The sequence below is a fragment of the Electrophorus electricus genome, chromosome 16 (assembly GCF_013358815.1).
Source record: "Electrophorus electricus isolate fEleEle1 chromosome 16, fEleEle1.pri, whole genome shotgun sequence".
Lineage (NCBI taxonomy): Eukaryota > Metazoa > Chordata > Actinopteri > Gymnotiformes > Gymnotidae > Electrophorus > Electrophorus electricus.
Window position 1 is genome coordinate 8,778,876 of NC_049550.1, and position 26,320 is coordinate 8,805,195.

At 47.3% G+C, this 26,320-nt stretch overlaps 4 protein-coding genes across 6 annotated transcripts in view; 1 reads left to right on the forward strand and 3 right to left on the reverse strand.

Moving 5' to 3' along the window:
- Positions 1-6,671, reverse strand: part of arhgef7b (Rho guanine nucleotide exchange factor (GEF) 7b) — a 25,501-nt gene extending 18,830 nt beyond the window's left edge. Inside the window, exons 1-2 of one of the 2 annotated variants that reach the window (XM_027014853.2) lie at positions 6,366-6,671; positions 3,868-3,951 (exon numbers count right to left, since the gene is read on the reverse strand). In XM_027014853.2, coding sequence (XP_026870654.2) covers positions 3,868-3,951; positions 6,366-6,530 — 249 coding nt within the window. In that variant the 5' untranslated portion in view covers positions 6,531-6,671. The remainder of the gene's footprint in view (positions 1-3,867; positions 3,952-6,365) is intronic. The other variant, XM_027014852.2, reaches the window with a different exon arrangement.
- Positions 6,672-7,489: 818 nt separating this feature from the next.
- On the reverse strand, positions 7,490-21,121 carry eif5b (eukaryotic translation initiation factor 5B). Its single transcript, XM_027014828.2, has 24 exons — positions 21,027-21,121; positions 18,397-18,516; positions 18,181-18,256; positions 17,017-17,701; positions 16,242-16,501; positions 15,919-16,069; positions 15,388-15,480; positions 15,216-15,302; positions 14,744-14,812; positions 14,071-14,384; positions 13,454-13,561; positions 13,227-13,337; positions 13,064-13,131; positions 12,801-12,942; positions 12,289-12,420; positions 11,986-12,168; positions 11,243-11,404; positions 10,993-11,124; positions 10,713-10,844; positions 10,267-10,343; positions 9,969-10,133; positions 9,477-9,615; positions 9,213-9,374; positions 7,490-8,971 (listed from the first exon to the last, which is right to left on the reverse strand). Exons 1-24 carry the CDS (start codon positions 21,059-21,061, stop codon positions 8,864-8,866), a joined length of 3,711 nt encoding a protein of 1,236 aa, XP_026870629.2. The 5' UTR covers positions 21,062-21,121; the 3' UTR covers positions 7,490-8,863.
- A 725-nt stretch (positions 21,122-21,846) lies between these two features.
- lipt1 (lipoyltransferase 1) lies at positions 21,847-23,127 on the reverse strand. Its single transcript, XM_027014847.2, has one exon. It carries the CDS (start codon positions 22,984-22,986, stop codon positions 21,871-21,873), a length of 1,116 nt encoding a protein of 371 aa, XP_026870648.2. The 5' UTR covers positions 22,987-23,127; the 3' UTR covers positions 21,847-21,870.
- A 251-nt stretch (positions 23,128-23,378) lies between these two features.
- On the forward strand, positions 23,379-25,737 carry LOC113580327 (ATP synthase subunit d, mitochondrial-like). 2 transcript variants are annotated; one of them, XM_027014806.2, is made up of 6 exons: positions 23,379-23,440; positions 24,271-24,393; positions 24,735-24,831; positions 25,061-25,132; positions 25,418-25,480; positions 25,581-25,737. In XM_027014806.2, the coding sequence occupies exons 2-6, from the start codon at positions 24,272-24,274 to the stop codon at positions 25,710-25,712; spliced, it is 486 nt and encodes a 161-aa protein (XP_026870607.2). In that variant the 5' UTR covers positions 23,379-23,440; position 24,271; the 3' UTR covers positions 25,713-25,737. The 2 variants fall into 2 exon arrangements, with proteins under 2 accessions (XP_026870607.2, XP_026870608.2); XM_027014807.2 differs by having other exon boundaries at positions 23,404-23,466.
- Positions 25,738-26,320: the final 583 nt, after the last annotated feature.

Genomic DNA, 26,320 nt, shown 5'->3' on the forward strand with positions numbered 1-26,320 from the left:
GTCCTGAACACAGGAATGGAGATGATCCTCATAACTCCCTGTAAACGATCTCAGCGCACACAGCACAAGTAAAACATGCTAACAGCAAAAGCCGCGAGTGTCAACAGTACGCTACGTCTTCATTGTAAAGTGAAGGCGTTCACATGTAACTTGGCACTGCGTATGCAAACATAGGAGCACCATGCAAAGGCCAAACAGAGTTGTCATTCACACATGACTACGCGCATGCACGCACACACACACACACACACACACACACACATTCAATAGCCATACGTTCCATATCCAAACAGCAGCAGCTATTGTTACAGTCTAGCCATGATAAATACCTTAAACTCTGTCTGTCTCACATATAAGCACATGCCCAACTCCTACATAGCACAATAAAACTGAGTATACTAACAACTCTCAGAATTCAGTACAACTATACTAATCGACTTGGGGGGGTTAACAACACATGGAAACACACTACAAACTAAGTATTCATAATGCATTAAACCCAGGGATTTCCTCCTCACACATTTTTATCTCTCATGAAACCCACTCCAAATTCTACTTTTCACCCTGGGTTCCTCTAGCTATGTGTGTGTGAGAGTGTAAGAATGTGTGTGTGAGAGTGTAAGAATGTGTGTGTGTGTGTGTGTGTGTGTGTGTCTCTTTTCCCAACTCCAGCCTCCCTGCTGTCCTTTGGAACCCTCATGGAGCCATCTGGGCAGATTTCGCCAGCTCACTGCAGTCTGTCCTGGTTACTCAAGTGTCCCTGAATCAGTGGCCCAGGGTCAGCCCTTACTGTGGTATCACAGGACAAGATGCTCTTTCAGCAGCTGTGATCACAGTATCTCTCATTCAAGTGATCCGAGTGTTAGTACATCAAAGGAGTCATACTGACATGCCATATTTACTATAAGAAAACAAACAAACCAAAAGCGAACTCTCGCCAACCTAAAATACAGTACATTCATGTACAGCTGCCATCATGAGATTAACCATCACTGCAGATCACCGTCCATTACCGTGGGATACAAATTTAGCATAATTACCTTAGCACAGTTGCTGATGTCCCATTTCACGCGCCCCCAGTTTTCACGCTATTCACATTGGGATCAGGGTGGGCTGTGTGTGCTGCACCGAACTGTGTCAGACCTGTGTGAGTCACTACAAGAGAAGGATGCGGGGCCTGACAAGAAATCCCACGCACCTCCCCCGAATTTGAAAAGTTCAATTTAATGCTTTATTTATTTATTTATTTTACTTATGAACGTTGATATTTTTTAGTCAAAATAGGTGTTTGAATGTTTTACAGTCATTGTGATGTCATTCCTGTTTCGTTTAGTCCCGCTCTGCCCGTTTGCTGTGTGTAAGCCCTCAATAAAAGAGCTGCCCAAGAGCAGAAACGTCGCCTTCCGTGCTGATGCCAGAATAGAGTTTCTGAAGGTGCTATATTCAGAATTTAGGCTGACAGCCCATGTCCCGACTCCTAGGCAGTCTCAAGCAGTGCTGCCTTGTCTGGACGCAACCAAGCCTTTAGAGAAAAAACACACCGCAACAAGCATGGCCAATCATGATTTCTAGTGGGAGGGGCTATTGCCAACATCAAATAAATACTGGTGCTGGGCCCCTCCTTGGTTTTGTTTAATTGGCTAGTTATTGATTCCCTCCCCTTTCATAAAATGGTCAGCATCACTGTGCCAGCGGTAGTGTTGGTTAAGTTTTGAGCAGAAAAAAAAAAAAAAAGTCTCTTCACAGAGACTTGAGTAGAGAGATTTCTATAAGCATCTTGGATCTGTAGATTCTGATTCTCTCATTAGGGCCCCTGGGCTCACTCACTCTGTGAATTTGAGTTTTGTAGCAGGGTGACAATGTATGATTTCTAACTGCCAATCATGTCAATCACTACTAACCCCTGGCAGCTAGACATTTAACAAACTCAAAGCAATTAAGACTGACTGACGCAGTTGCTGCACCAATACTGGGACACCCTGAGGTTTGCTGATGGCATCTTGCAGATTAGTAACATGTGAAGTCAACCCCTGGACACACAGCAGTTTCTGGAGGAAGGAAAGAATCCGTATTAGGTGATCAATCTGTCAGGCGGTGCTAGAGAAAACGAGCTTGAGCCTTTTTTCCTGTTCTGTTGCAGGTCTGTCTTCCCTGTTCCCTTTTAGATGGGTTTCAAGTGGAACTCACCTATGACAACACAGTACATTCTGTACACTTTAACCCCCTTTCCTTTAAAACCACATGTTATAATTATAAATTGACCAAGAGAGAGAGAAGTACCCCCCCAAACACACACACACACACACACACACACACACACACACACAAACAACCCTTTCACTCTCTCTTGCTCTCTGTCCAAAAAATGACAGTTGTTTCATTATTTACAATTTTATGGCATTTATAAGTCGCTTTTATCCAAAGCGACTTACAATTATGACTGAGTACAACATGAGCAATCGAGGGTTAAGGGTCTTGCTCAGGGGCCCAGCAGTGGCAACCTGGCAGTGGTGGAGCTTGACTTGTAATTGACTTGAAGGTAAATGCCAGTTCAAGTACCTTAACCACTAACCTGCCACTGACCATTTCAGATTCCACCTGAGGCATCTTGGGCACCATACACAGTAGAAATCATATAATATATAAACCTTGGGTTATTTCTCACTCTCCACTGTGAACCAAGGCAGCATCTCCACAATGGCTTAGGCAAGGAGCACAATTAAGTCTAAATGCTAAATCTTTAAATATATAAGGAAAAAAGCACCAGGTCTACACCAATAATATGGCATGTGTCCAAATACAGTGTGCAGAGAAACCAACACACCGTCCCTAACAGACTGCGTCGTTACTGTGTAACAGAATAACCTTTATGTTCACCCTCAAAGAAGGACGCCGTTTTCCCTGCTTGATATCTCCCCAACTGCCCCGCCCCCACTGCGTGCTTCCCTGGAGAACCCCTCACTGGGTCGGAGTGTGCCGATCTCAAAGCCAATAAATGAACTGCAAGATAGGCCCATTCTGTGGCATGGCTCTACTGGCCACAATGGACTGCTTGTCTCAGGTTGACCGTGGGCCAGGGCTCCACACAAACGCTCGTCCAGCACAGAACCAGAGACGCAGTCATTAGAGAAGAGGGCTAATGCAGTCTGTAGTGCTTCCATTACGCTATGCACTGGGACTAACCAAGGACAGCAGCGAGAGAACTGGATGGGGGTTGTTCTCAATTTATTCCTAAACGTTCCTGCAGTCTCTGAGCAAGGGCAGAGACTGAAGGAAACAGGAGGGGCCCTGTCATATGATGTTAAGATATCTTCAGATCACAGGGAGACCCACCCAACACACCAATAAAGTTCCAGGTGAGAACATCTCCTTCAAACTCGCGAATGCATATTACAACCCGTCTAACGAAACTAGCCTGTACAGGTGTGGTCACACAATCCGATAATATCAGGGCAAGAACATGTGAATGGCAGGGAGACCAGCGAAATTGGGAGTTTTATGCCACAAATATGGACGTTGTCGCAATCGAATATGTAACAGTGCAGCTGGACACAACGTAACTTTAAACACATTCTCTTCAGCTGTAAACATTTCTTTTCTCTTTAGCTGTAAACATTTCTGTTCTCTTTAGCCAGTCTACCCGACGTTACAAGCAGGTTCGTGTATTTCGCTCTCTCGAGGATTAGCCCAACCACACTCCCAGTTCCCGCTGTGCGACGGTCTGGCGATCCGATGCTCCTTAGGCTACAGTTCTAGCAGCAAACTAACACAGATGCATTTACAACATGGAAAAAAAATGCGAACACCCCCCTCCAAAAAAAAAAGGGCACAACTGCCACCGGAACGATGAGACGACATGCTACTCACCTCCACGCGATACGAACCGCAGCCTTTTAGGAACTCCCTGATATTGCTCAAGCACTCGCTGTCGTTCTTCGGTTCCTGAAAGACCTGCGTGCAAAAAAAAGAAAAAAGAAAGAAAGCGAACGGACAAAGTCTCTGACCCGTAGTTGCAGACGCGTGGTTCAGTTCACAAGCTGGGTATCGGCCACAGTTTCACATCTCCCCCGTAGCTGAAAAAGATACCTATCCGAGGAGGCGTAAGAAAGAGGAAGTGACGCAAGACGGCACTGCGCTGTGAGCTGAAAGGCGAATGTTTACAAACGGATGCGGTTGTCTACTTTACTTTCAACCGAACATAACCTGGATTATCCTCCTTTATCCGGACATTTCCCTTAACGTTTTACAAAAAAAAATAAAATTATAATGTAATAGCTTTTGGAGAGTTTCTGAGCTTCTGGACCCGCAGTAAATCCCCAGAAGCCTGGACGCTCCATGCACAAGTGTTTTTATTTTTTTTTTTTTTTTTTTTTTTTACACACACACACACACACACACACACACACACACACACACACACATACATACATACATACATACATACATACATACATACATACATACATACACACACACACACTCACAGGCTTCGCTAAAACACCCCCGAGACACAGCTCACAAATAAATGGCTTGATAATTAATGATGTGCTGAGTCAGTTCAGTTGAGTGAATAAATAAATGAATGTAGCAGGAAAAGAGAAAGAGCATCTTCCTCGTCAGAACCTCAGTAAACCAGTGTTGCCTAACCATGCTCATGGAGGACTGTCTGCAGCGTTTAGTTCTAACACATCTGGCTCTGTTTACGGACTCAAAATGAATTTCACCAGCTCAATTTTTAATCTCGAATTTGCAGGGCGCCAAGTTCTCCAGGAGCCCAACTGGTAACCCCTAACACCCTGAATAGCCCAGACCAGCAGTTTTGTCCTCAGTGATTTGAGGCTCTTCCGTATTTTAGTTCCAGACATGCTTCGGGTGAGGTACCCAAAGGCTGTCGCATGCAGCCATGCTTTAAAATAATTTATGCAATCCAAGAAAGTAATGACCCACACCCACTTCATAGTGCTTCCTATTTTAGGGCTCTTAAGGATGTATAACTACCTGAGTATTTCTGTGTCTGACAATGTTGACCTCCACCACTATATACTGAGAGAAAAGAAAAATCCTTTTTTATACTCAGTTGAGTTCACTTTATTTCCCGGCTAGTGTTTGGTTGTTGCTGGTTTCAGTTGTTTACTGAACATATGAGAACATTGCTAAGCCAGTCTTTTGCTTAAACTCTTTTTATTCAGTTCTATCCAGTTCTTCTTTAACTGTTTAAAAGCAGGATCAGGGCCAGTTTCATGAGCTTCGGTAATTGTTATGGTTTCTTGTTTTATTTCAGTTACTGTCATTAAATGGACCACCCCTGCCTCAACAGATTACACAAGTTTTCCAGATAGAAACTTTATATTGGGCTAATGACAGACTGATAAAAAGTGAATGCTGTGAACCTCCACGACATTATTATTTTGTTATTTAAATAAGGCTACTGTAACCTAATCATATTAGTTTTAGAATACTGTATGCTATTCTTCATCACCAGCTCCACTCGGTATACATTTTGACATGGGCTTTAGTTGGAAATTGGTTGCATTTATAAGAGTAGTGAAGTATTCTTCATTAAGGGGGAAGATATTCATTTCAGAGTTTTAAAAACAACCAAATAAAACTAAATATTTGTCTGTACTTCTTATATATAGACTCCAATAGACTCCAATTAAAGGATGCTGTCTACTTTTTCTCAAGATTTTTTTTTTTTAATTCAAAGCTTTATGTGTAGCACAAAGGCAACTCTTCATAGTTTCGATGTAAGATTTTAAAGTACTCTATTGCTTAGGTCTATTAATAACCTAATGACTATTTTTTATGAGGCTAGGCCTATAGCAAATATAACATAAAACGACACATGGTGGATATTCAAGAAAGCTTAATACGGCCCGTCCTTTAATCATTCAGTAGGTTATAAATTCTATTTATATATCAACATAATCCTAAGTGAACGGATGTAGAGCCATCAGCATCCGCCCTGTTCCTTTAATTTTGAGAGGACTTCTTACCAATGGCCGCTGGCCCGTGGTGATAAATCCCAGTAAGACCATTAGCGCCCAGTAGAACAGGCTACCACATCTACTGGCCCCCGAACACACAGGATAATTCTGTTTTCCTTTACATTACACAGAAATAACATTTAGCTTCCAAATCCGGTCTAACGTTCCCATTTTCCGTGATCCCCCTTAAACACTTCACCTAACTAACCACATCCTGTTGTCTTGGGAGCATCTTGTTTTTGCTTTTTTTTGCAATTTCAGCGACGCGCCTTTCAGTGTCGCGTTAAAACCGTTTATCGCCGCCTTTACGCGAGAGCGCATCGCGCGTAGCGGTTGCGAGTCTACGCGACACGGGGAGAAACACGGGACGCGTCTTACTGTAACGCCCGGGCCGGGTCGCAGCCTCTCCAGCAGCCTGCACAGGACCACTCCGTCTTTGAGGGACGCCTGCAGAAATCCCTCCGGATCCGACACCGTCTTTTTCGGCGAGTCCAGGACGCCCAGCGTTATGAGCCATGTTACCGTATGCTCTGCCGAATTCATGGCCACGTGCGTCCAGGAGGACAGTGTCGGAAAAGCTGAGGCGACGCAGGCTCTCGGGCGTGTGTATTCATAGATATCCTGTTTTGCCTGCGCGCCAGAGGACGGTCCCTCCTTCTCGGGGTGGACGATTTTCCTCGATTTGTCTGCCGGGTCTGGTTTCGCTCTCCGGTTTCCCCTTTGTCAGGATGCCAACCGACCCCCCCCACCCCCCCCCCCCCCCCCCTCCTTCCCTAATCCCCAGCGTCTCTGCTGCAACTAAAATCAACACATGAGAAGCGGCTGACAGACCGTGCAAGCGTATGCGCGGAGAGTCAAGAACACGTACAAGCGTTTTCAGTGGAAAAAACCCTCTAAGGACTTTATTTCAGCGAATGTACCGAGCTCGTTAAAAAAAACAACAAAACCCTGATGTATCCTCACACATTGAACCACCGCAAATGGGAAACGGAAGCAATTCAGTATATCAAATATGTTTAAACGATGTTTTGGTCTACAGTGTGTCCAAAAGTAACTGGTTTCTAAAACAAAAGACCTTTATTAGAACCATATACATGATACTGCAGAAGGTAAAACAGGCGAGACAAAGACTGTCGTATAGCGCCCCCTACTAGACGCTAACGGGTACAACATATTCTGCACCGAACATGCCCATTCACTTTCGGTGACGTATGATAGGCCAACACGATTCCGTAAAACTTTAATAAAACGTAAGGATGACCCTAAAAGTTGGGCTTAAACGGACAAACACCACGTACAAGAAAAAATAAGACTGGAGCGCACGTCTTTTTGCTGAAGGAAACTTCTAACGGCGAACTGCACCGCCTCATGTAATACGACTTATGTATAATTAAACCCCATTATTGCACTTATATATAGGATTCACTTCACTGAACTTCGGTTATTAGCCTTCCAGATAACCAGTTTTTGTTCTTGTGAGTCAATTATGAGTCAATTATGCATATTTTCATGTTGCTAATAAGTGACATCTTTATTTCCTCAGGTAATCTTGTTCAGAGTACAGCACAGAGACCATTAAATTTCTCCTTAAAATAGGATTTTCATATTAGTGCTTTCCTGACAAGGGGAGTCCCACGGCCATCCTTCACATTTGCCAGAACTCACCAACCTAACAAATACCGCTCTGAAATACAACTATCAAAACGCATCACTCGGTGAGGTGCTTCGTGCTGGAGTATCTTCTACACAAATCCAACATGCCACTTTGGTAGAAAGCACGCGAAATACGGTTTCTATAAATATGCTGTCTCTAGTGTTGCCGATTTAAATCTTTAAATCCCCCCCTTACAAATTGCACCCAAGGCAAGGGATACCTTCTACCTAGCTCAAGCTCTTACTCTCACAGGTAACGGGCGCAAGGCAGATACAAGGGTATAGCGGCAAAGGGTTAAAATGGCCTACCTCAAAACACGAGCATAAAAGACCTGCGTTCCAGGGGCAAGTGGTCAGGGGAAGAGGAGAGAATGGACAAGAACATGGACAAGGTGAGCCCACCCCCCAAGCCTTGTCCGATCCTCTTCAATTTCCATTTCAGCTTCAGCAAAGCCCGAAGAGAGAGAAAGGTCCAGTTGTCTTCGTTTTTCTCCCACGCCCGTACGCGGTTGGCTGGTTCATTTTCTGGACACGTTTATTCCAGTCCACTCTCTCCAGAGAAGATTCAGTGGAGAAAGATCGACAGTGTGGTTTACGCACTGACCAGGCTAGCACTAAACCGCATGAAAACACTGGTAAGAATTCAGTAGGGTCAACAAGAACCAATTAGCATTATTCAAATGAGGCCACGCTAACTGATCCCTATTAACCTTTATTAATTGCTGTCTGCATGTGATATGAAGGGAAACTAAACTGACTGATCAAAAACATCAGGCACGTTTGGAATAGTGCGGAAATGTTTCTCTAACTTTTGTTGTTGTCCAACAGGTCACTGTTAAAAACAGTGGTAATAAGGTTCATTTTCTCACAGAAAAACATTTTTTCCATATTTCTTTCTTTGTTGTGGTTGTTGTTGTTGTGCTCTCCACCACTCACAGGGAGATAGGAAAGGGGGAGGAGCATGTGCACCCCTCCAGAGGGGAGGAGCATGAGCACAAACCCATACGTAGCCCCCGTGTGTGTGTGTGTGTGTGTGTGTGTGTGTGTGTGTGTGTGTGTTTATACTGCAAGAAACTATTAGCAACACTTATGACTTCTTGATCACAGATAAACTTGGGAGTGTGCAAAGCATGGTGTGAGTGTATGTGTGTGTGTGTGTCTGCTTTTGTGTTCATGAGTGGTCATCTCAGGTTGTAGGTCAGTTCAACTGTCACTGTGTGCGCTCAGATGATTTCAAACGTCGTCTTCAACTCCACGATGAGCTGCCAATCACTCTTCTGCATCTCGTCCCGGAACCAGTTCTTCAGAGCGTCAATGGACTGACGGGTGATCTGGGGGAACAACAAGACCAACCCCTCGTACACAAGTCTTTACTTTCAGCATGGCGCTGCTCTAGCCTGAGGGTTGTTTGCCACCCAAAATAACTTAATGTTATTAAGCACGGAAACAGAAACTTTTTATTGCAGGAACTCCAAGACTAGGAGGCTTAAATTAGCCTTTGACACAAAACTAAAAGAAAATCAATTTAAACGATCCCTTCAAGTTTCACGCGTCGCAAGGCCGAGCACCTACCTTGCTAACGATTATGTCCGTCGCCTCAAAGTGTCGGCCGTACATCTTGGGCGACTCCCCGGGAATGGGCTCGATCTTCACACAGATCTCCTGGCCTTTCTTGGCTGTGTCCACTGACTTGTGGTTCACCTCGATGCTGGTCACAATGCCAATGTCTACAAACTGAAGCAAGAGGGAGACCACAGAGTGGCATTGGGGTCAGGCAGGGTACACGAGTGAAGTGTTGTTAAAAGCACAGGTGCACGTGCGCTCTCTCTCTCTCACCATTTTGCTGGGCACACACAGTGGGGTGCCTGTCTTCAGCACTCCCGCCTCCACAGACACGCCCATGACGATGGGGTCTCTGGAGTTGAAGATGAACTGAGGGAGGATCCTCAGCTTACAGGGAAACACTGCTATATGCCTACAGGAGGTGAGTGGTTATCACACACACATACACACACACATACACACACACATACACACACACATACACACACACATACACACACACATACACACACACATACACACACACACATACACACACACACATACACACACACACATACACACACACACACACACACATACACACACATACACACACACATACACACACACATACACACACACATACACACACACACATACACACACGGTCCCCCCTTAATCCTCAAACTGCACATCTGCCTCAGATCAGAGAAGCCGCATCAGCTAACGGCTCCGTGCAACATGACAATTCCGAAACGAGCCAAAAAACCCTCGTGGCCTTACTTGAACTCGTCCTGCTTCTGTTTCTTATAGTCCTCTCTGTACTTGGTGAAGGCGTCGAACAGGTGGTAGATGATCTCGGCATTGAAGATGCGGACCCCCAGGCTGTCGGCCATCTCCTGGGAGTCCCTCTCCACCTTCACGTCGAACGCCAGGATCACCGCGTACCTGGAGAGAGAGTGCGCACAAGTGAAAAGGACAACCACCGAGGTATTTAGCGTTAACGACAGAGAAGTGAAAGGGCGCGCGAGACGAGACGAGACGAGACGAGATTTAATGAGACTGTACAGCAAACCCTTACTGTGGGTCGTGCTCCAGCATCGTAGACGCCTTCATGACGTCTTTCTTATGCACAGGACCGATGTTGATGCCGGCATACTAAGACAAAAGGGAGGGGAAGGTTGCCATACAATTCAAAACAACACATCGTCTTGCCGGGGACATTTATATGGACTTTGCAACCGTAAAAGTAGTCAAACGAATATGGCATGAATGACTGAAGCGTCACTATTTCACACTGTAGGCCAAAGACAAATAAAAGAGATTGAGTGAAGGCTGAAACACCTGCTCAGACATTCAAATGAAGTAAACAGAGGCGGAAAGCTCGCAGGTTCTGGCTCCTTCTGTGCTACTCGATCTGCCCCAGCTTCTGATTCAAACGAGCAGCATTTGCGCATCCTGGCCGCCCCCGTACGAGGACGGCGAGGACCTGGTGTTGTAAAGCGGCGGAGCGGGTTGATCACTCACGGGCACTTTGGACGTGCGTAAGAACTCCAGCAGGGCTTCCAGGGAGCCCAGCGTGGAGGCCTGCACGTACACGCCCTTCTCCTCCAGCTTGACGGCGTTCAGAGTCTGCTTCAGCTCACGGACCAGCTCGTCCTACACACACACACACACACACACACACACACACACACACACACACACACACGGTATATTCTGGAACCTCACGTGACACTATGGTGTGCGCACTCTAGAATTAGGGGTGAGGCCAGGGCCAGGAGGATGATAAGTGGGCGGGGCTCACCTTCAGCACGGGGATCTCATCCTCTTTGTGGGCCACCAGCAGCGGCAGGCCTGCCAGTGTCTTCTCCAGGTCCTTCCCCAGGATCTTCACCCCCTGGGACGTGCACACCTCCTTATGTTTCTCGTACTGATTCTGCACGGAGAGACAAGCGGGTGGCCGTGTGTCACTTTAGGCCAGGGCCCCGGATGCTCATTTCCGATCGGCCGACCGACAGGTGTCCGTCAGAAGGTTAAGCCAAGGGTGGGCCGACCTTGACGCGCAGCTCCTTGAGAGGCGGCGGCAGAAGCAGGCCGCGGATCTGGGTGACGATAGGCCCCTCCACGCCCGGCACGATGATGGTCTCGCCTTCCCGTAGACACCCGTTGATCAGGATCACGTCTATTGTGGTGCCCATTCCGGGCAGAGCTTTGACCTGGCGGGGGTGGGGGTGGGTATTGGAGGTTAGTGACCGGGTCTCCTGCTGCACGGTGGAGCTCAGTCAGCCACGTTACAAGCGAGCACTGCTGGAAATGATTTTTGATGAAATCGGGAGATTACCACTTATAGCATAAGTGTTGCAACTGCAAGCTGCCTCAACACGAAAGCGGGTCTTTTCCGGAGACTACACTGCTGCTTTTCCACCCAACCGAGCAGGAGCGCACGCACCCGCTACAACTGATCAGCTGTCTGAAGCCTGACGGCCACCGATTACACCAGTGGAATGAGGGACGCATCTGCCCACGTTAACGTAATACAACAAACAGACCGGTGCTTCTGGTTCCATTATGCTGTACTGGGCAGTTTCGCATGAATCCATTAAGTATGAGTCCTGCTGCTTTTAGCATACAAATGAAAACATTTCCATAGCAAGTTAATGTGAAAGCAATTATCTCCACATAAACAGAGAAATTAAAATTATGCTCACGCTGGGTGCAAAATCGTTACTATACATATGGTACGTAAATGAATTGCTCAGCGCTCGTCCTTCAGTGCTAGCGTGACCCATGACCCCACCTCCATGACTTGAGCACGGAGCTCATCACAGTGCGCCAGCCGGCGGGCCAGCATGGTCTGAGTGAGGTCCACCAGCAGGGCGATCAGGTTGCCCATGCCGTCGCCCGAGTGGGCCGAAGTGGGCACCAGGGACACAAAGGTTCGGGGGTCCTTGTTCTCATAGAACAGAGCAGCATTCAGACCCTGTGGACACACAACAACACGCGGGATGGTTTGTGTTGGCAAGGAGTTGGATCCGCTGTCCGGCGCGGTATGGTGTCCAGTGAACTCCCTCAGGGGAGGGGATACGCGGTCCAGACGGACCTGCTGGGCGAACTCCACGATCACGGCCTTGGCCCGCTCGTCAAACTCATCCTTAGTGTTCTTTTTCTGCTTCTTCAGAGTGGCCACCACGTCTGTGTCAGGACTCCTTTTCCAGTCGTAGAGACGATCGATCTGAGAGCGAGGGGCGAGCGAGAAAGACCACAGTGAACGTTTCACACGGGCAGATACAGAGCCGACGGGTTTTTTGTTTGACACAATTGAGTAAAAACAGACAGATGTCATGTTGCTATCTTTTCATATCAAATCTGCCATCCCAGCCAAACATAACTCACTGTCTCCACTGTGTGTGTGGGGGAAGTAGCAGCTGCCACGGTGCTAGCCGTCTTTTACCAGCACTAAAAACTGAGACCCATTTCGAACCCCTTTTGCTCCGCTCTTTCCCAGTGCATGGATCCCCAAACAGTCCAACGAGCACCTTAGGTAGTGCTCAGCACCGTGCTCCTCCTTGACCGCCTGATCTCAGGCCAGTGGCAGCAGGACGGCGAGCGCACCTTATTGAGGGCTACGATGAAGGGGCACTTCTTCTCCTTCAGCAGGTTGATGGACTCGAGGGTCTGAGGCTCCAGGCCGTGCATGATGTCCACCACCAGGACGGCGATGTCGCACAGCGAGCTCCCCCTGTTCCTCAGGTTGCTGCGAAGGGGAGAAGAAAGGAAGGCAAAAAGACAGAAAAGGGGACAGAGAGAGATAAAGGACAGCAATTTTAAAGCGATGAGAAAACGAACACAAGAAGCGCCAATCGCACGCCGCTCACCTGAAAGACTCGTGGCCCGGTGTGTCAATAATCAGCATTCCGGGAATCTTTATGTTCTCCCTGTCAAACTGGAGCGCAAAACAGCGTTCAGGCAACTCGGCGGGAAACGGGGGCTGCCGCGGACGCCTGGGCGAGGAGCCGCGGCGGTGGGCGGCTTACTCACGTTTTTCACCATCTTGGTTTGCTCGATGACGGTTTCCAAGGGAACGTTGGTGGCGCCGATCTGCTGGGTGATCCCGCCAGCCTCGCCGTCCTGCACGTGCGTGTGTCGCAGCTGCAGCGCGCCGGGACAGAAGGGGGAGGGGTCACGTTACGTCGCCAGACGGCGGGCCGCGCGGACGTGGACGGAATTCCGCACAAAAAAACGTTCGCGCTCGCTCACGAGCTCACCTTGTCGAGGATCTTGGTCTTCCCTGTGTCCACGTGTCCCAGCACACACACCACAGGTGCTCTTAGTTTGTCCACATTAATGTTCTTCAGGTTCTCCCGTCTCCGTTTCTGTGACACGGACGAACAATAAACACACTCATCTGAGGTACATCGCCCCGTCGCTCCGGTGACAAACCGTAACAAACCGTGTCTTTACGGCACTCGGCTGTGACCTGAGCCGCATTATCACACGCAAATATCTTCCGGTGATGGATCGTGTTCAGCCTCTGGAGAAAGCAAAGTGCTGACAAAACTGACCTTTACAACAAAGTACATTTGATACAAAAGAGCCTGACATTTTGACTTCCTTAGTGAGCCAGATGTCTGGATCCACTGGGACTCCATTAATGTAGACCACTGGTCCCACAGTGGACATCCAAGTACCTCTGTGTGTGTGTGTGTGTGTATATGAGTGTGTGTGCGCATGTGTATATATGAGTATGTGTGTGTGTGTTTTTGTGTGTGTGTGTGTGTGTGTGTTTTTGTGTGTGTGTGTGTGTGTGTGTGTATGTATATATGAGTGTGTGTGCGCGTGTGTATATATGAGTATGTGTGTGTGTGTGTGTGTGTGCGCGTACCTCTATGCGTCTCTTGGCCTTTTCATAAAGCCTCTCCTCCTTGCTGCGCTCGTCATCCGAGTCACTCTCGCTGCTCGACTCTGAGCTTGCGTCCCTCCCACTCGTTGTCTTGGTCGTCTGGCCCTCCTTCTCCTCTTCCTCGTTCTCCTCCTCGTCGTCCTCGTCCTCGTCCTCCTCGTCCTCCTCATCCTCCTCGTCCTCCTCATCCTCCTCGTCCTCCTCGTCCTCCTCGCTGCCGTTCTGCTGCGCGGCAGGGGCGGAGGGTTTGTGGACTGTCTGCAAGGCCTTCACCTCGATGTGGACCTTCTTCACCTCTGCAGGCGAGAGAGGACGGTAATGGAGCGTCTTCACTTCCAGTAGAAGCTGCCCGATTAGTGACAACACTTCTGCCTAGAAAAGGCTTGTTTATTTGGGGGGAATTATTATTTTTTTGGACAGTGTAGAAAGAAACTCAAAGACAACAATGAAAAACATGTTTCAGGGTTCAATAGTAGGAATGCTAAAAAGGTTTGGTATATGCAAGTACTAGAATATATTGGGGGGAAATTTACAATACGTGTATATTACCACTGACTTCTCCATCTACAGGGCAAGAGAGAGAGAGAGAGAGAGAGAGAGAGAGAGAGAGAGAGAGAGAGCGAGAGAGAGAGAGCGAGAGAGCGCGAGGTCTTACCCCGGTCCTCATCGCTGGCCATGGCCTCCCAGTCATCTAGATCTGCAGTCTCGGGTTTTGGCTCCACCACTGTGCGAGTAAACCAAGAATGTGCCCCAACACCATTAACATATCAACATGGCTGACTGTACAAGCTGTACCTACCACCAGTACTCCCAGCACTGCTCTGGTACTGATCACCTTTCTAACACTCTCTCCCTCTCTCTCTCTCTCTCTCATACCCACTGGAGCTACTTTATTTTACCCACATGGCTTTAAATGGAAGAAAACAGAGACCAATTTAGGGTCGGATTCTACAGAGACGGAAGCACACCGCCAACGGACCCCCAGGACTGTCTGAAGTGCGTTTATAGGTACTGCACCCATTAGCCTGCCACTTTCATCAGTGCATTTACAGGTGAAACGCATTCCCATAGCGCAAGCTCCCTGTGCGCGTCAGTCCCGCTGCCCCCGATTGGCCAAAGACCTGTACCTGACTCCTCCCTGTGCGTGTCCACTTCCAGCTCCGCTGTGATTGGTTCCGCTACCTCGGGTGTGGGTGATGTCACTTCTGAGGTGTCTGATAGAGAAAGAGGCAACATGGGGCAAAACGTTCCACTATAGGAAGGATTGTGCCACAACGGCGACGTTAAAGCGACCCATACCCTCCGGAGTTTGGGTTGTCGGCTTCCTTTTTCTCTTGTCCGAGTAAACGGGCTTCTTCTTTGGCATGGAGTCTTTGGATGGCACTTCAACACCTAAAAAAAATTTAAATAGAGCTTGAAGGAACATTTGCTCCACCCACAGGTAAGTATATTTAACATCCGTATAAAAAAACCCTCAGCTCTGCTTGGTTGGTCTTCTTTAACCCAGGTGTAGGACTAATCTTAGTCTGGGAATCTTAGTCTGGGATAAGTGGCTCAAAAAGTCAAGGTTCCTGCTTCAAGGCAAACGTCAAACACTGCCTTTCACTGACTAATATGCAAGACGTTCCACGATTTATAACGAGCAAAAAAAAGATAGGGCCACCTTTGTTCAATGGGCATGGTAAATAAACCAAGTAACCATAACAACACTCACGAATTTGGAAACGAGCGAACACGTAACATTTTGTTACTAAAAAACAAAAAAATGTAAAGTTTTAAGACGCTACGAGCCGTGGGGCCGTGCAGACCTCGGCGCGTCCTGGCCCTCACCTTGAGCCTGCAGGGCTCGGAGCGTGGCCTCTGCTCTGGCCCGCGCCTCCTTCTGGGCCTTGGTGAGCAGCTTGCCCTCCTTCTTCAGTCGCTCCTTCCTCTCCTTGTCCTTCTGCTTCTTCTTCTCCTTCCGCTCAGCCTCCAGCCGTTCCTGCGGGCAAACATGTCGGGCGGGTCGGCGGAGCGTTGCCGCACGAGACCTTTGATCAGCATTTCAAACGACTTAAAAAAAAAAAAACACCTAATCTGAGAACCGTGTGCTCCGCAACACCAAAAAGTGACGCGCCTCGTAACGAAACCGCGCGTGCGGCGTGCTGACCCACCTGCTCCAGCCTCTGCGCCTCCAGCTCAGCCAGGCGTCGCTCCCGCTCCTCTTCTTCGCGCTTGGCACGCTCCTCTTCCTCACGCATGCGAGCCAGGGCCTCCTGCATGGCCTTCACCGCCGCTTTGCCCGGCCCTTTCTTCTTCTCCTTCTCCTCCTTCTCGCCTTTCTTCTTCTCCTTCTCCTCCTTCTCGCCTTTCTTCTTCTCCTTCTCCTCCTTCTTCTTCTTCTCCTTCTTCTTCTTGTCTCTGTCGGCCTCTTCTGAGGGCGAAAGCGAAGCAGACAAGAGTTGAGTTGAATTGAGTTGAGTTTTCACGTCACAACAGTCCCACCTGCTCCTGCTGAGCGGCAGTTATTCTCCTGGGGGGGGGGGGGGGGACACCTACAAGCATGCAATTAATAAAAAACAAAAACAACAACAACAACAACAACAACAACAACAACAAAAGCCAAAAAAAAAAAACAAACGCCATCTGACCGGCGCTAAGCGCAGTGACTTCAAGGGAAGAAATCTTGCAACGGACTCGAATATGTACAGTTTACTGGCCCTTAAAAAAAAACCCCAAAAAAACATATCAAAATGAGTGAATTACTGAAATAGTCCCGTGTATGTGCCTGAACTGTGCTTATGTTAAATGCATATATTAAGTGCATTCTTTACCTTCGATATCAGTTGAGTCACTACAGAGTTGGTTACACTTAGGACTAAAATTGCCCACGGTCTGGACTCTGTGTGTGTGTACCTCACCCCACCTTCTGGCTGGGGTAACTCTCACCATCTCCTTGGGCGTCACCCGCCTCCTGCTCTTCGGTCGCGGCCACCTCTGCCTTCCCGGGCTCGGCGGGCGGCGCTGCGGCCTTGGGCGCCTCTTTCTTGGCCGTCCCCTCCTCGGCTTTCTCCTTCTTGGCCCTCATCTTGGCCCGCTCCTCTTCCTTCTTCTTCCTCTCGCGCTCCTTCTTCTCCGCCTTCTTCTGCGCCGCCGTCTTCATCTTGAAGGTGCCGGCGTCGTCGTCGTCGTCGTCCGCAGCCTCCTCGCCGTCGCTGTCGGCCCGCGCCTTCGCCCCGCTCTTCTTTTTCTGCCGCTGCCTGTGGCCGGCCGGGAGGTCGTCGTCCGACGGCTCGTCGTCCCCGCCTCCCCCCTCGCCCTTCTTCGTACCTCCATCCTCATCGTCGTCGCCCTCCGAGTCCGAGGCGCTCCGCCTCCCGCCCTTCTTGCCGCCCTTGGCTTTCCGGCCGACGCGCGATCCCTCGTCGTCAGAGTCCGAAGCAGCAGGAACAGCAGCGGGAGCCGGCTCCACCTTCTTGCCCTTCGCCCGGCTCTGGTCCTCCACGTCGTCCTTACCCTGATCCTCCTCACCCTCGTCATCCTCAGCCACGGCCCGTTTACCTTTCTTCGCCTTCTTCTTCTCAGCTTTCGTCAGAGCCGGTTCGGCCTCCGCGTCCTCTACAGAGTCTGAATTCTGTTGGCAGCGGTTGAGAGGGAAGTCATGTGATCGGTAATAACACGGCTACAGCCGACCTGGATTAGCTATGATCGTAGTGCGCAGTCTTCTCCTCCCTCTAGGTCCCAGCATTTGCTCCTACCAAACAGCACAGTCGAATTGGGCGCATTCGACCGACTGGCTGTAGCAAAACGGGGACTCGCCACTGACCAATTGCAGGGAGACTGGAGGATTCATTGTTAATTAATAATGAAGTATTAATACACGTGTTATATTCTACAATATATTGTCTGATTCGGTGAAATCAATCTGTTTTCCAGGCGTGGAGAATGCCTAGTCTCAGACAAAACTGAAGTGCCGGTGTCTATTCCCCACCGGAAATTCTGTTTAGTCTAAGATTCGGTTTAACCTGTGTCAAGGAAACTGGCTCAGAAGCTCTCAGATTTATCCTTCATAAAACTCCCCTCCCGTTATATCACAGATGCTCTGTGGGTTACCTTGGCTGGTTCTTTCTGTTTTCCACCATGAGCCTCTAGTGATAATTCCTCCAGTTCTTTCAGGATGTCATCCTCACTGCAAACCGCAAATAAACCCCAAACACACACACACACACACACTCACTCCATTAACAGGCTCAATGACAGCCATCTGTGGTCATCTTCAGCGCCTGAACGGAGGGTGAAGTCCCCGCGGTGGGGGACAGAGACACTCACTCAAAGTCGTCTTTCCTCCCGCCTTTCTTCTTCTTCTTGCCCTTGCTCTGGTCCTTGGCTGCGCCGGCACCCTCGATTTCGGCGGCCAAGGCGTCGATGTCGATGCCGTCGTCTTTGGCACTGCGTGAGAAACAGAAATACCAGAAATACCACTGTGTATGACTATGTATGTGACGAATAAACCAAACTTGAAAACGGCACATCGGTCTCGTCATCACACCAGGGGAGAAGGACACAACAAATAACCATCACTGGGCTCTTACGCCACGACAGATAACAGCTAATTATAGTATAGAATCGTTAGTCTAACGTGCTAGTGGAAGCAGGACTTCAAGCTGAGGTGAATGGTGCCCGACTGCCGATGAGGACATAACCGTGCATGCTGTAAAAGGTATTCTCTTCATTACGTGCAAAAGCCTGCGTCTGCCTCCTTTTTACACTTCTGAAAACTCATCACTCAATTATGAGATTAGTGATGGTGCCATTTAAACCTTTTTTCCCCTTGCGCAACACAAAATGATAAACTAAGCCGCACAACGCATCATTAGTGAATATAATCCACCGCTTGTGAAACAGCATGGGGCAAATTCACAGATACACAGTTCCACTGCTTCCACTCCTACCATCAGTCCTCACCATTTGAAAGAGCACAATAAATTTCACAACTACCACAACCATGACTCTTGAGCCAACACTGCACCCATTAAAGCCAAGATAAGAACGAGTAAAAATCAGGGTACGAACACTACAGATAGTGAAAGTTACAGTCTGTAGTCATCTTACCTGCAGCAGAGTACAGAGTTATAAAGAAATGGGCACACTGGACATTATATAGAGGAGCCTGGGGCCCGCCTTATGCAATGTTGCATCAGCAATGGAAAACACCTCATCATCACAAGACAGGACAGAACAGAATACACACACACACACGCTCGCGCAAACACAAAGCTGCTGCTCTTGGCACATACAGGCTAGGCGATGAAACTCTCACAGGAAGGCTAAGGGATGGACAGACGAAGGGGGGGGGGGGGGGAATAGGCAGTAAGGACACTGACCTCACCGGCTTCATGACGAGATTTGAGCGTTTGAATGTAAGGATCACGCAACACAGAGCAGGAGAAGCCTTCTGCGTTTGAAAGGTTATATGGGCTCAGAGCGACCGGGATTTACCATCGGCTCTGAGAAATGGCGCTAACTTACCGAAACAAATGCGCACAATACTCTTATATCGTCCCGCCGAGTAGCACCGGCAGGTTTTTATTCAGTGAGCTGAGAAATGTCTACTGCGCGACTTCAGCGACGAAATGGCGCAACCCGTCAGCGGTGCACTACCGACAGTCCAAGAACCGGGGCAAGTCGGGGTGGGTCACCAGGCTGATCGTGTAACGGGGCACCCTCCTGGCCAGAATATACAACCACGTTTGCGATTCATCCGGTAAACCACCGGACCGCGTTTGGTTACTACATTATAACGACTGGGCCGACGGGGAGGAGACAGTTCGTGTGGGAACTGAGCACACATCAGTGCGCATCCAGGATTACCCTCCTCCATTCAAATATCGTCACCACTATAGAAAAACTAAAGAAACGTAGGAAGACAAATCTCACAACAGAGTTAAAAGGAGGATTCATCAGTTTAAGAAGACGGGCATGCTTTCAAATGCAGCTTACTTAGTTACAATAACCCAGAGGCGTGGGACGGAGTCGTTACCTTGCGGCTCGATCGCAGTGATTGCGCCACGTCAATATCTTGACATGTTTACATAGTAAACCAGACCCATGAATCAATATTCTACGGTCGAAATAAGAAGCATCTGTCATTTTCACTAGGCAGTCTCTCCCAGAACAACGCTTTTAAATATTCCTGGAAATTAGATAAGCCTATCTCGCTAACGCCAAACCGTTATAGAAACGTGTCTAGTTCCCCTCAAGGCAAAAACGATAAACATGAACAAGGCACTGCAAATCCACCCCCCGTTGATGTTAAAAGGAACTACCTTGACAAAGGTGGCAACCCGCATCCCGACAGGGTTACGAGAGGTGATGTGGAGAAGCCCGTGGTGCAACTAAAAAAGGGACACAGGTTCACGAAACGCTGAGAGTAGCTAGATAGCTAATGAAATTACCACCTTCGCCCTTTATGGAATAAAAAAAAGACACTCACTTGAGCTTGCTGGTGTCTTCCAGGATAGGACAAAAAACGACGGCTGCAATTCTAGCTATCCTGGTTAACATCTAGTGAGTGGACTGAAGGAAGCTGGCAACTGAGCAAACTGGCTCCATGATATGACTGCACTTGTTAGCTAGCTTTGCTAACACGCGAAATCGAACAACTATTTGTCAGCACGATTATTTCAAAGACACGCGAACAGACATGCACACACGGCGCTCGTGTGAAATCGAGAAAATAGCAGCCATCTCGCTTCATGTCGACAGGGAGGAATATAATGTAGTAAACGGACAGGCCTAGCCAGGGAAGCTAACGCTAGCTGCCGCCACATGAACCCGTGCTTGAACACCTACGACAGCCGACCCATAAACTACATGTACATCTGACACAGCTTACGTGAAAGGCTGCAATACCACCAACATGTTATTGACAGGTCTATCTTAGCTAAACCACGGCTTACCCATCATCTCCTTTACTTTTCTGTTTCTTTCCCATGGTCTCTCTGTGGTAATATTGCCCCTCGCTGCACCGCCGTGTGTAGTTACTGGCTAGCGCATATGGTTGGCTGTGCCAGCACCGCGCATGCGCAGGCGTGGATGCGCTGTTGGTCGCACAAGCACAGCGCATGCGCAGGCGTGGATGTGAAGTCTCGCACAATAGACCCCGCCGCCTTTATTTACAGGCCTTTATGGACAGTTAAAGCAACTGGATAGTCTTGACAATATACAAAATATTAAAAATAATTGAAGTTATTTTACTTTTGAAATTAACAATTATTTAAAGATTATTTACCGCCACAATACTAGTACAATTCAAGAAATAAAATAAACAATTCAATTCAAAAAATAAAGATAACTCACCAAATTTTTAATTCCATCATACATTTGACCATGGCCTACGAACTAGTACCAGTCGGACAGGGTGGGCACTGGTTGCGCACACCTATCTCGACCATAATGCTGCGATCAATACCATTTGGGCCCCTTCTAAATATCTGCGTTCAGTGGGATACCTCAAATAATTTTGCTCAGTGCGGATGAGTAGATTTAAAATAGCATCTTCTATATGAAAATGTAATGTTCTCTAATAGCTACATTCGAATGTTAATAAATGGATATTTTATTGTAGAAGAGACTACATAAAGGTGCTTAGATACCGTTTTTTGGGGGGTTTTCTAAATTATGAACATGACCAGAGACAATTTAGCAACATCGAAAGTGGCCCGGGAAACATTATGTAGCCTATATTTAACCACCACCAACAAGAAAAACAACAACAAAGAGAACAAAAAATAATGTTTTTATTCACATCACTGACACAACATTTTCATAGAGACTATGGGTCTTTCTGGTCAGGTCGGGCCCCTGTAAGGTAGTCCTCATGAAGGCTGTGACAGCTACGGCAACCTCTTTGGGACAGAATCTGACACCTGCCAATGCCGAGCAAAGCTCGTCCACAGTTCCCGCAGGCAGCCAGTCGTGTGGAATATCCAGGAGGCATTTTTCTATGGTGCCATCCTTAACGTCCATGTCAAGTACTATTTCCGCGCCTTCTGCTACAAAAGGCAGGGTGATGCTGAACTTTGGAGTCTTCCCGTAAACCCATTCCCAGGATTTCAGATCAGCTGCCATTTTATTAACGCCGGGCATAAGGGCTTCCACGCTAGGATCAACTGTAACGAGAGGACCGTCAAATCCAAATTCCACATTGTAACGTGCGGCAACGGCTTCCATAACGGCACTGGGATCCAACCTGGGATCCTCATCCAGGAGATTTTTAACAGGGGAAGGTACACTCGGGGTGGCGTTGCTTTTAATGCCCTGGTAGGGGCTTTTCAGCACCGAGGACAACAGGGTGCGATCCGCGCAACACAGCAGTGTGCAGTGGTGATAAGCGGATGTCCGCCCCAGCTTCGCAGCGGTGCCTGAGACTTTATAACCACCGTCCAGCACAATGTCGAATCTCTCGGTCGCGCTGACGTTTAAACCTGGGCTCAGGTCCGTAAGAGCGCCGGTCACGACACCAAGGTTTCTTCGCCGGTCGTATTTCTTCTTCGACGTGAAGAAGGTGATGTTGACGTTGCCCAGGTCGTGGAAGACCGTCCCACCGCCACTGCGGCGCCGCGCCAGCGGGATTCCTCTCCGTCTCACCAAAGGGAGGTTACATTCGTGCCAGGGGTTCTGATGCCGGCCAACAACCACAGCGGGCGTATTTCTCCACAGAAAAAGCACACTCCGATTCTGCAGGTCAACGCGGTCGTGTATCCAGTCTTCTAAAGCCAGGTTTTCAAAAATGTCCGTTGACGTTGATTTGAGAACGAGCCCCGATTGACCAGTTTCGTCGAAAAACGTTTTCAATGTACTACTGTGTCGAACAAGCCGTGTCTTGACAAACTCTCTCAATAAAGTCCTCCAAAGCATTGTTTTCCTTTCAACGTTCCCTGCTTCTGCCGTTTTCTGATAGTATCATCTCTACTGATTTATTTTAAAACTGCATGTCAGCGACTGGGCATTTAAACAGGTGGAATTAACCCATCTAGTCCATAGATAGTTTATTACAATTGCGAGTTTTACTTCCTGTGTCAAAAGATACTCTTCCCACTTTGTGAAAAGTCCTTTTTAGTACCAATCAACGTTGAGATGGTTCTTTTCATTTGGCATGCAGGTTACTTTTCACAATAACATATCACACTAAATTTTAATTATATATTACACACAAAACCTACGTACAAACTTCATTTACAACATGTCTTTTAATGACCAGGTCGCTCCGCTTTTAATTTGGAAACAAATTTGCCTCATACTCAGCCATCTTTGACATTTGTTTATTGTTTCGGTGGTCACATTGCCAGGGTCGCTGGGCAAAGGCTGGGAGGTAAGTTTGGCTGTAATTGCTAATCGGTAAGTAAGGTTTTCTTAACAAGAATGCGTGTAATTGTGCGCGTCCTGGTATATATAACAAAGTCAAGGTGGCACGTTTATAATTTCCTTATAGATAACGGTGCATTAATTCGCTCTTAGCTTTTGAGCTGTCTGACCTTGCCTCGTCACAAACGTCCAGTGTTGCTTGAGGTATTGAGGGAGAATATAATGTGCAATAATGGTTTACCTCAACTTCTAGATACGATCGTCCAACACCAACAGTATTAATAATTTCTAATAATTTCAAAAGATGTGTTATATGCTTGGGTGGCTCTCTATATACCTAAGCGTAATTCAGTTATCAGCATACTTTGTTATTATCATACTTTGCTATTATCATACTTGGCGTAATAGCTTGTCTGATGTGTACTGATTAGTTCCACCGAAGTATTTACTTTCAGCACTTTGGTCATCCAGTTTATGTTTTGGAAGGCGCAGTGTTTGAACACAGACTTCAATTCTCTAGTTAAAATCTCTCAAAATGTCATCTCTTAGATTTTAGCTATCAGTGAGACCATCCAATAGCGACCTAAACTAATAGTGTAATTCCAAAACTATTTCGGGTTAATATCTTGATACAGTGTTTCTCAATTCTGCGCAATCTGCACATCTTTAAAATAAAAACAGGGCCCATGCATAAAATTGGTTCATGGGTCCCCTTAGTCCACTCTAGATTGCAATTTAAGGCACACAAAAGCCTAGCATTTAAAAAACATGATGATAGTTTCTTACACTTCAGCTATAGTTGTATTCCTAAATTTTTAAAAATGCACACTGTTCAAGAATGGCTGGCCGTCGTGCTGCCCTGAAGACCATTGATTGGCTGGCGTTTGCTGAGCGTGTCCCACCCCATCAGAGGAACATGTTCAACTCACTGAAGACCAGAAGTGATGCCATCTCTGCCAAGTATGTCAGAACTGTCAACCATCAGTCCATATTAGGACAGCAGACAGTGGTGTATGTCTTGAGTGTCATTAGGCTGGGGGTCCTCTTTATGGGGATGTCATGTATGCTGGCTCAAGTTTTCCTCAGTCTTGTTATGTAGTTCAGAACCGTAGAGGTCTGGTAAACCCAGAAACAACACTTTTCACAGTAAATCCCAGTAATACCATGTTAATTAACAGTATTCTATCTTTACTGTGGATTTGAACTAGAATAATTGTTCTCTCTCTCTCTCTCTCTCTCTCTCTCTCTCTCTCTCTCTCTCTCTCTCTCTCTCTCTCTCTCTCTATGTCTGTGATATGCAGGTTAGCCTCTCTGCCTGAAAAACCTGCTTCCATTGACTGGGCCTACTACAGGAGTGTGGTGGCTAAACCAGGCATGGTGGACGAGTTTGAGAAAAGGGTCAGAATATAGTAATTTTAGCTCATTTCTTGCGAATTGACACATCTTAAAAGTCTTCGAGCGAGATCAATTCATTTTATCTAGTTCCTAATATTGTGGTGATTAGTTTCAAATGGCTTGTCAGTTTGTAAGAGAATTAGCTGCTAATTCTAAACTAAGAATGTATAAGTACAAGCAGTTGTTTGGGTAAGGAATACCTATTTGATTCCCTATGTGTCTACCATTGCAGTTCAATGCTCTGAAGGTGCCTGAGCCAGTAGACACTCAGACGAGTGCCATCACTACGCAGGAGGTAGAGACAGTGAGTACAACAGCCTTCGGTCATTCTCCTTTACGTCTGCTTCCAAAAATGGCACGTGGCTGGAGAATTCACTGAAGCCGGCTTGGTGAAAGATGGGAAAGAGTCGCTGGGTTATGCTTACTTGCCTAAGTGCTCATTACACGCAGAACGATGTCCAATAACCTTGAATTTTGTTCATCACAAGCATTACAAACATTTGCGTCATTACATTTTACATGCACATGAAGACGTGTGAAAACACACACAAATACACACTCATTGCTGTTTTCTCGCTTGTCTGTCAAGAACAAGGATGCCATGTCCTACATTGAGGCCTCCAGTGCCCGCATCGCTGGTTATGAGAAAGAGGTACGATGTTGCTCGCTAGCATAAGCATTCAGTTCTTAGTTGTCATTAAAGTCTTCTGGAGGACTTTGGCTTTTCTGAGTGGTGCCTTGGTGTCTCGCAGCTGGAGAAGTTCAAGAACATGGTTCCCTTCGACCAGATGACCATTGAGGATCTGAATGCTGCGTTCCCGGAGACTAAGCTAGACAAAGTGAAGTACCCTTACTGGCCACACAAGCCTATTGCTGAACTTTAAATAAACACTTACAGTCTAAAAACAACACAGCTCCTCCTCTTTATTTGGAGGCTCCTCCAAATAACTCCTCACCTGCAGCTTCCATTATACATTTGCACAGCCACTGGGAGATTGTTTGTTTTTGTTTGTTTGTTATTTGTTTGCTTGGTTGGTTTCTTCATATTCTTGAGAATGAATGTTTTGTTTGTATTTTTCATCTCAGGATGGCTTTGCTCCTTAAGGGTTCACCATTGAATCGTGTTCTTATTTGGCTGTGTGAGTGCAGGCCTTGGATGCACACTGACCAGCCACTTTATTACAAACACCTACCTTGCACTTTTGCTCATTAAATACACCTGTCTGATAGATGCATTTAACATTCAACACCTTGTTGCCAGTGACATGATACTGATGAAGGGCTTGAAGATGATGCTTGATGTTGCCCAAAGCAACTCTGCTCGCTTTCCCTGGAGAAGTCAATGCAATTATTCGAAATGCCAGCAGAGGTCTCCTGTTCATCAGATAAAGGCAATATGTCTGTGATTGGATCACTGCAGTATGTTCATTTAAGAGAAACGGTCAGCATTAAATCGTACCTAAGAAAGTATTAAATGTTACTAAACAGTTAA

Excerpts from the sequence above, each read along its gene's own strand:
- LOC113580327 (XM_027014806.2), top strand. The coding sequence starts at position 24,272 with ATGGCTGGCCGTCGTGCTGCCCTGAAGACCATTGATTGGCTGGCGTTT. Across the intron at positions 25,133-25,417 it reads CTACGCAGGAGGTAGAGACA|AACAAGGATGCCATGTCCTA; the intron begins GTGAGTACAACA and ends TTGTCTGTCAAG. Across the intron at positions 25,481-25,580 it reads TCGCTGGTTATGAGAAAGAG|CTGGAGAAGTTCAAGAACAT; the intron begins GTACGATGTTGC and ends GGTGTCTCGCAG.
- lipt1 (XM_027014847.2), bottom strand. The coding sequence starts at position 22,986 with ATGCTTTGGAGGACTTTATTGAGAGAGTTTGTCAAGACACGGCTTGTT.
- eif5b (XM_027014828.2), bottom strand. The coding sequence starts at position 21,061 with ATGGGAAAGAAACAGAAAAGTAAAGGAGATGATGG. Across the intron at positions 18,517-21,026 it reads AAAAGTAAAGGAGATGATGG|TGCCAAAGACGACGGCATCG; the intron begins GTAAGCCGTGGT and ends TTTCTCACGCAG. Across the intron at positions 10,845-10,992 it reads ATGAGATCCCCGTGCTGAAG|GACGAGCTGGTCCGTGAGCT; the intron begins GTGAGCCCCGCC and ends GTGTGTGTGTAG.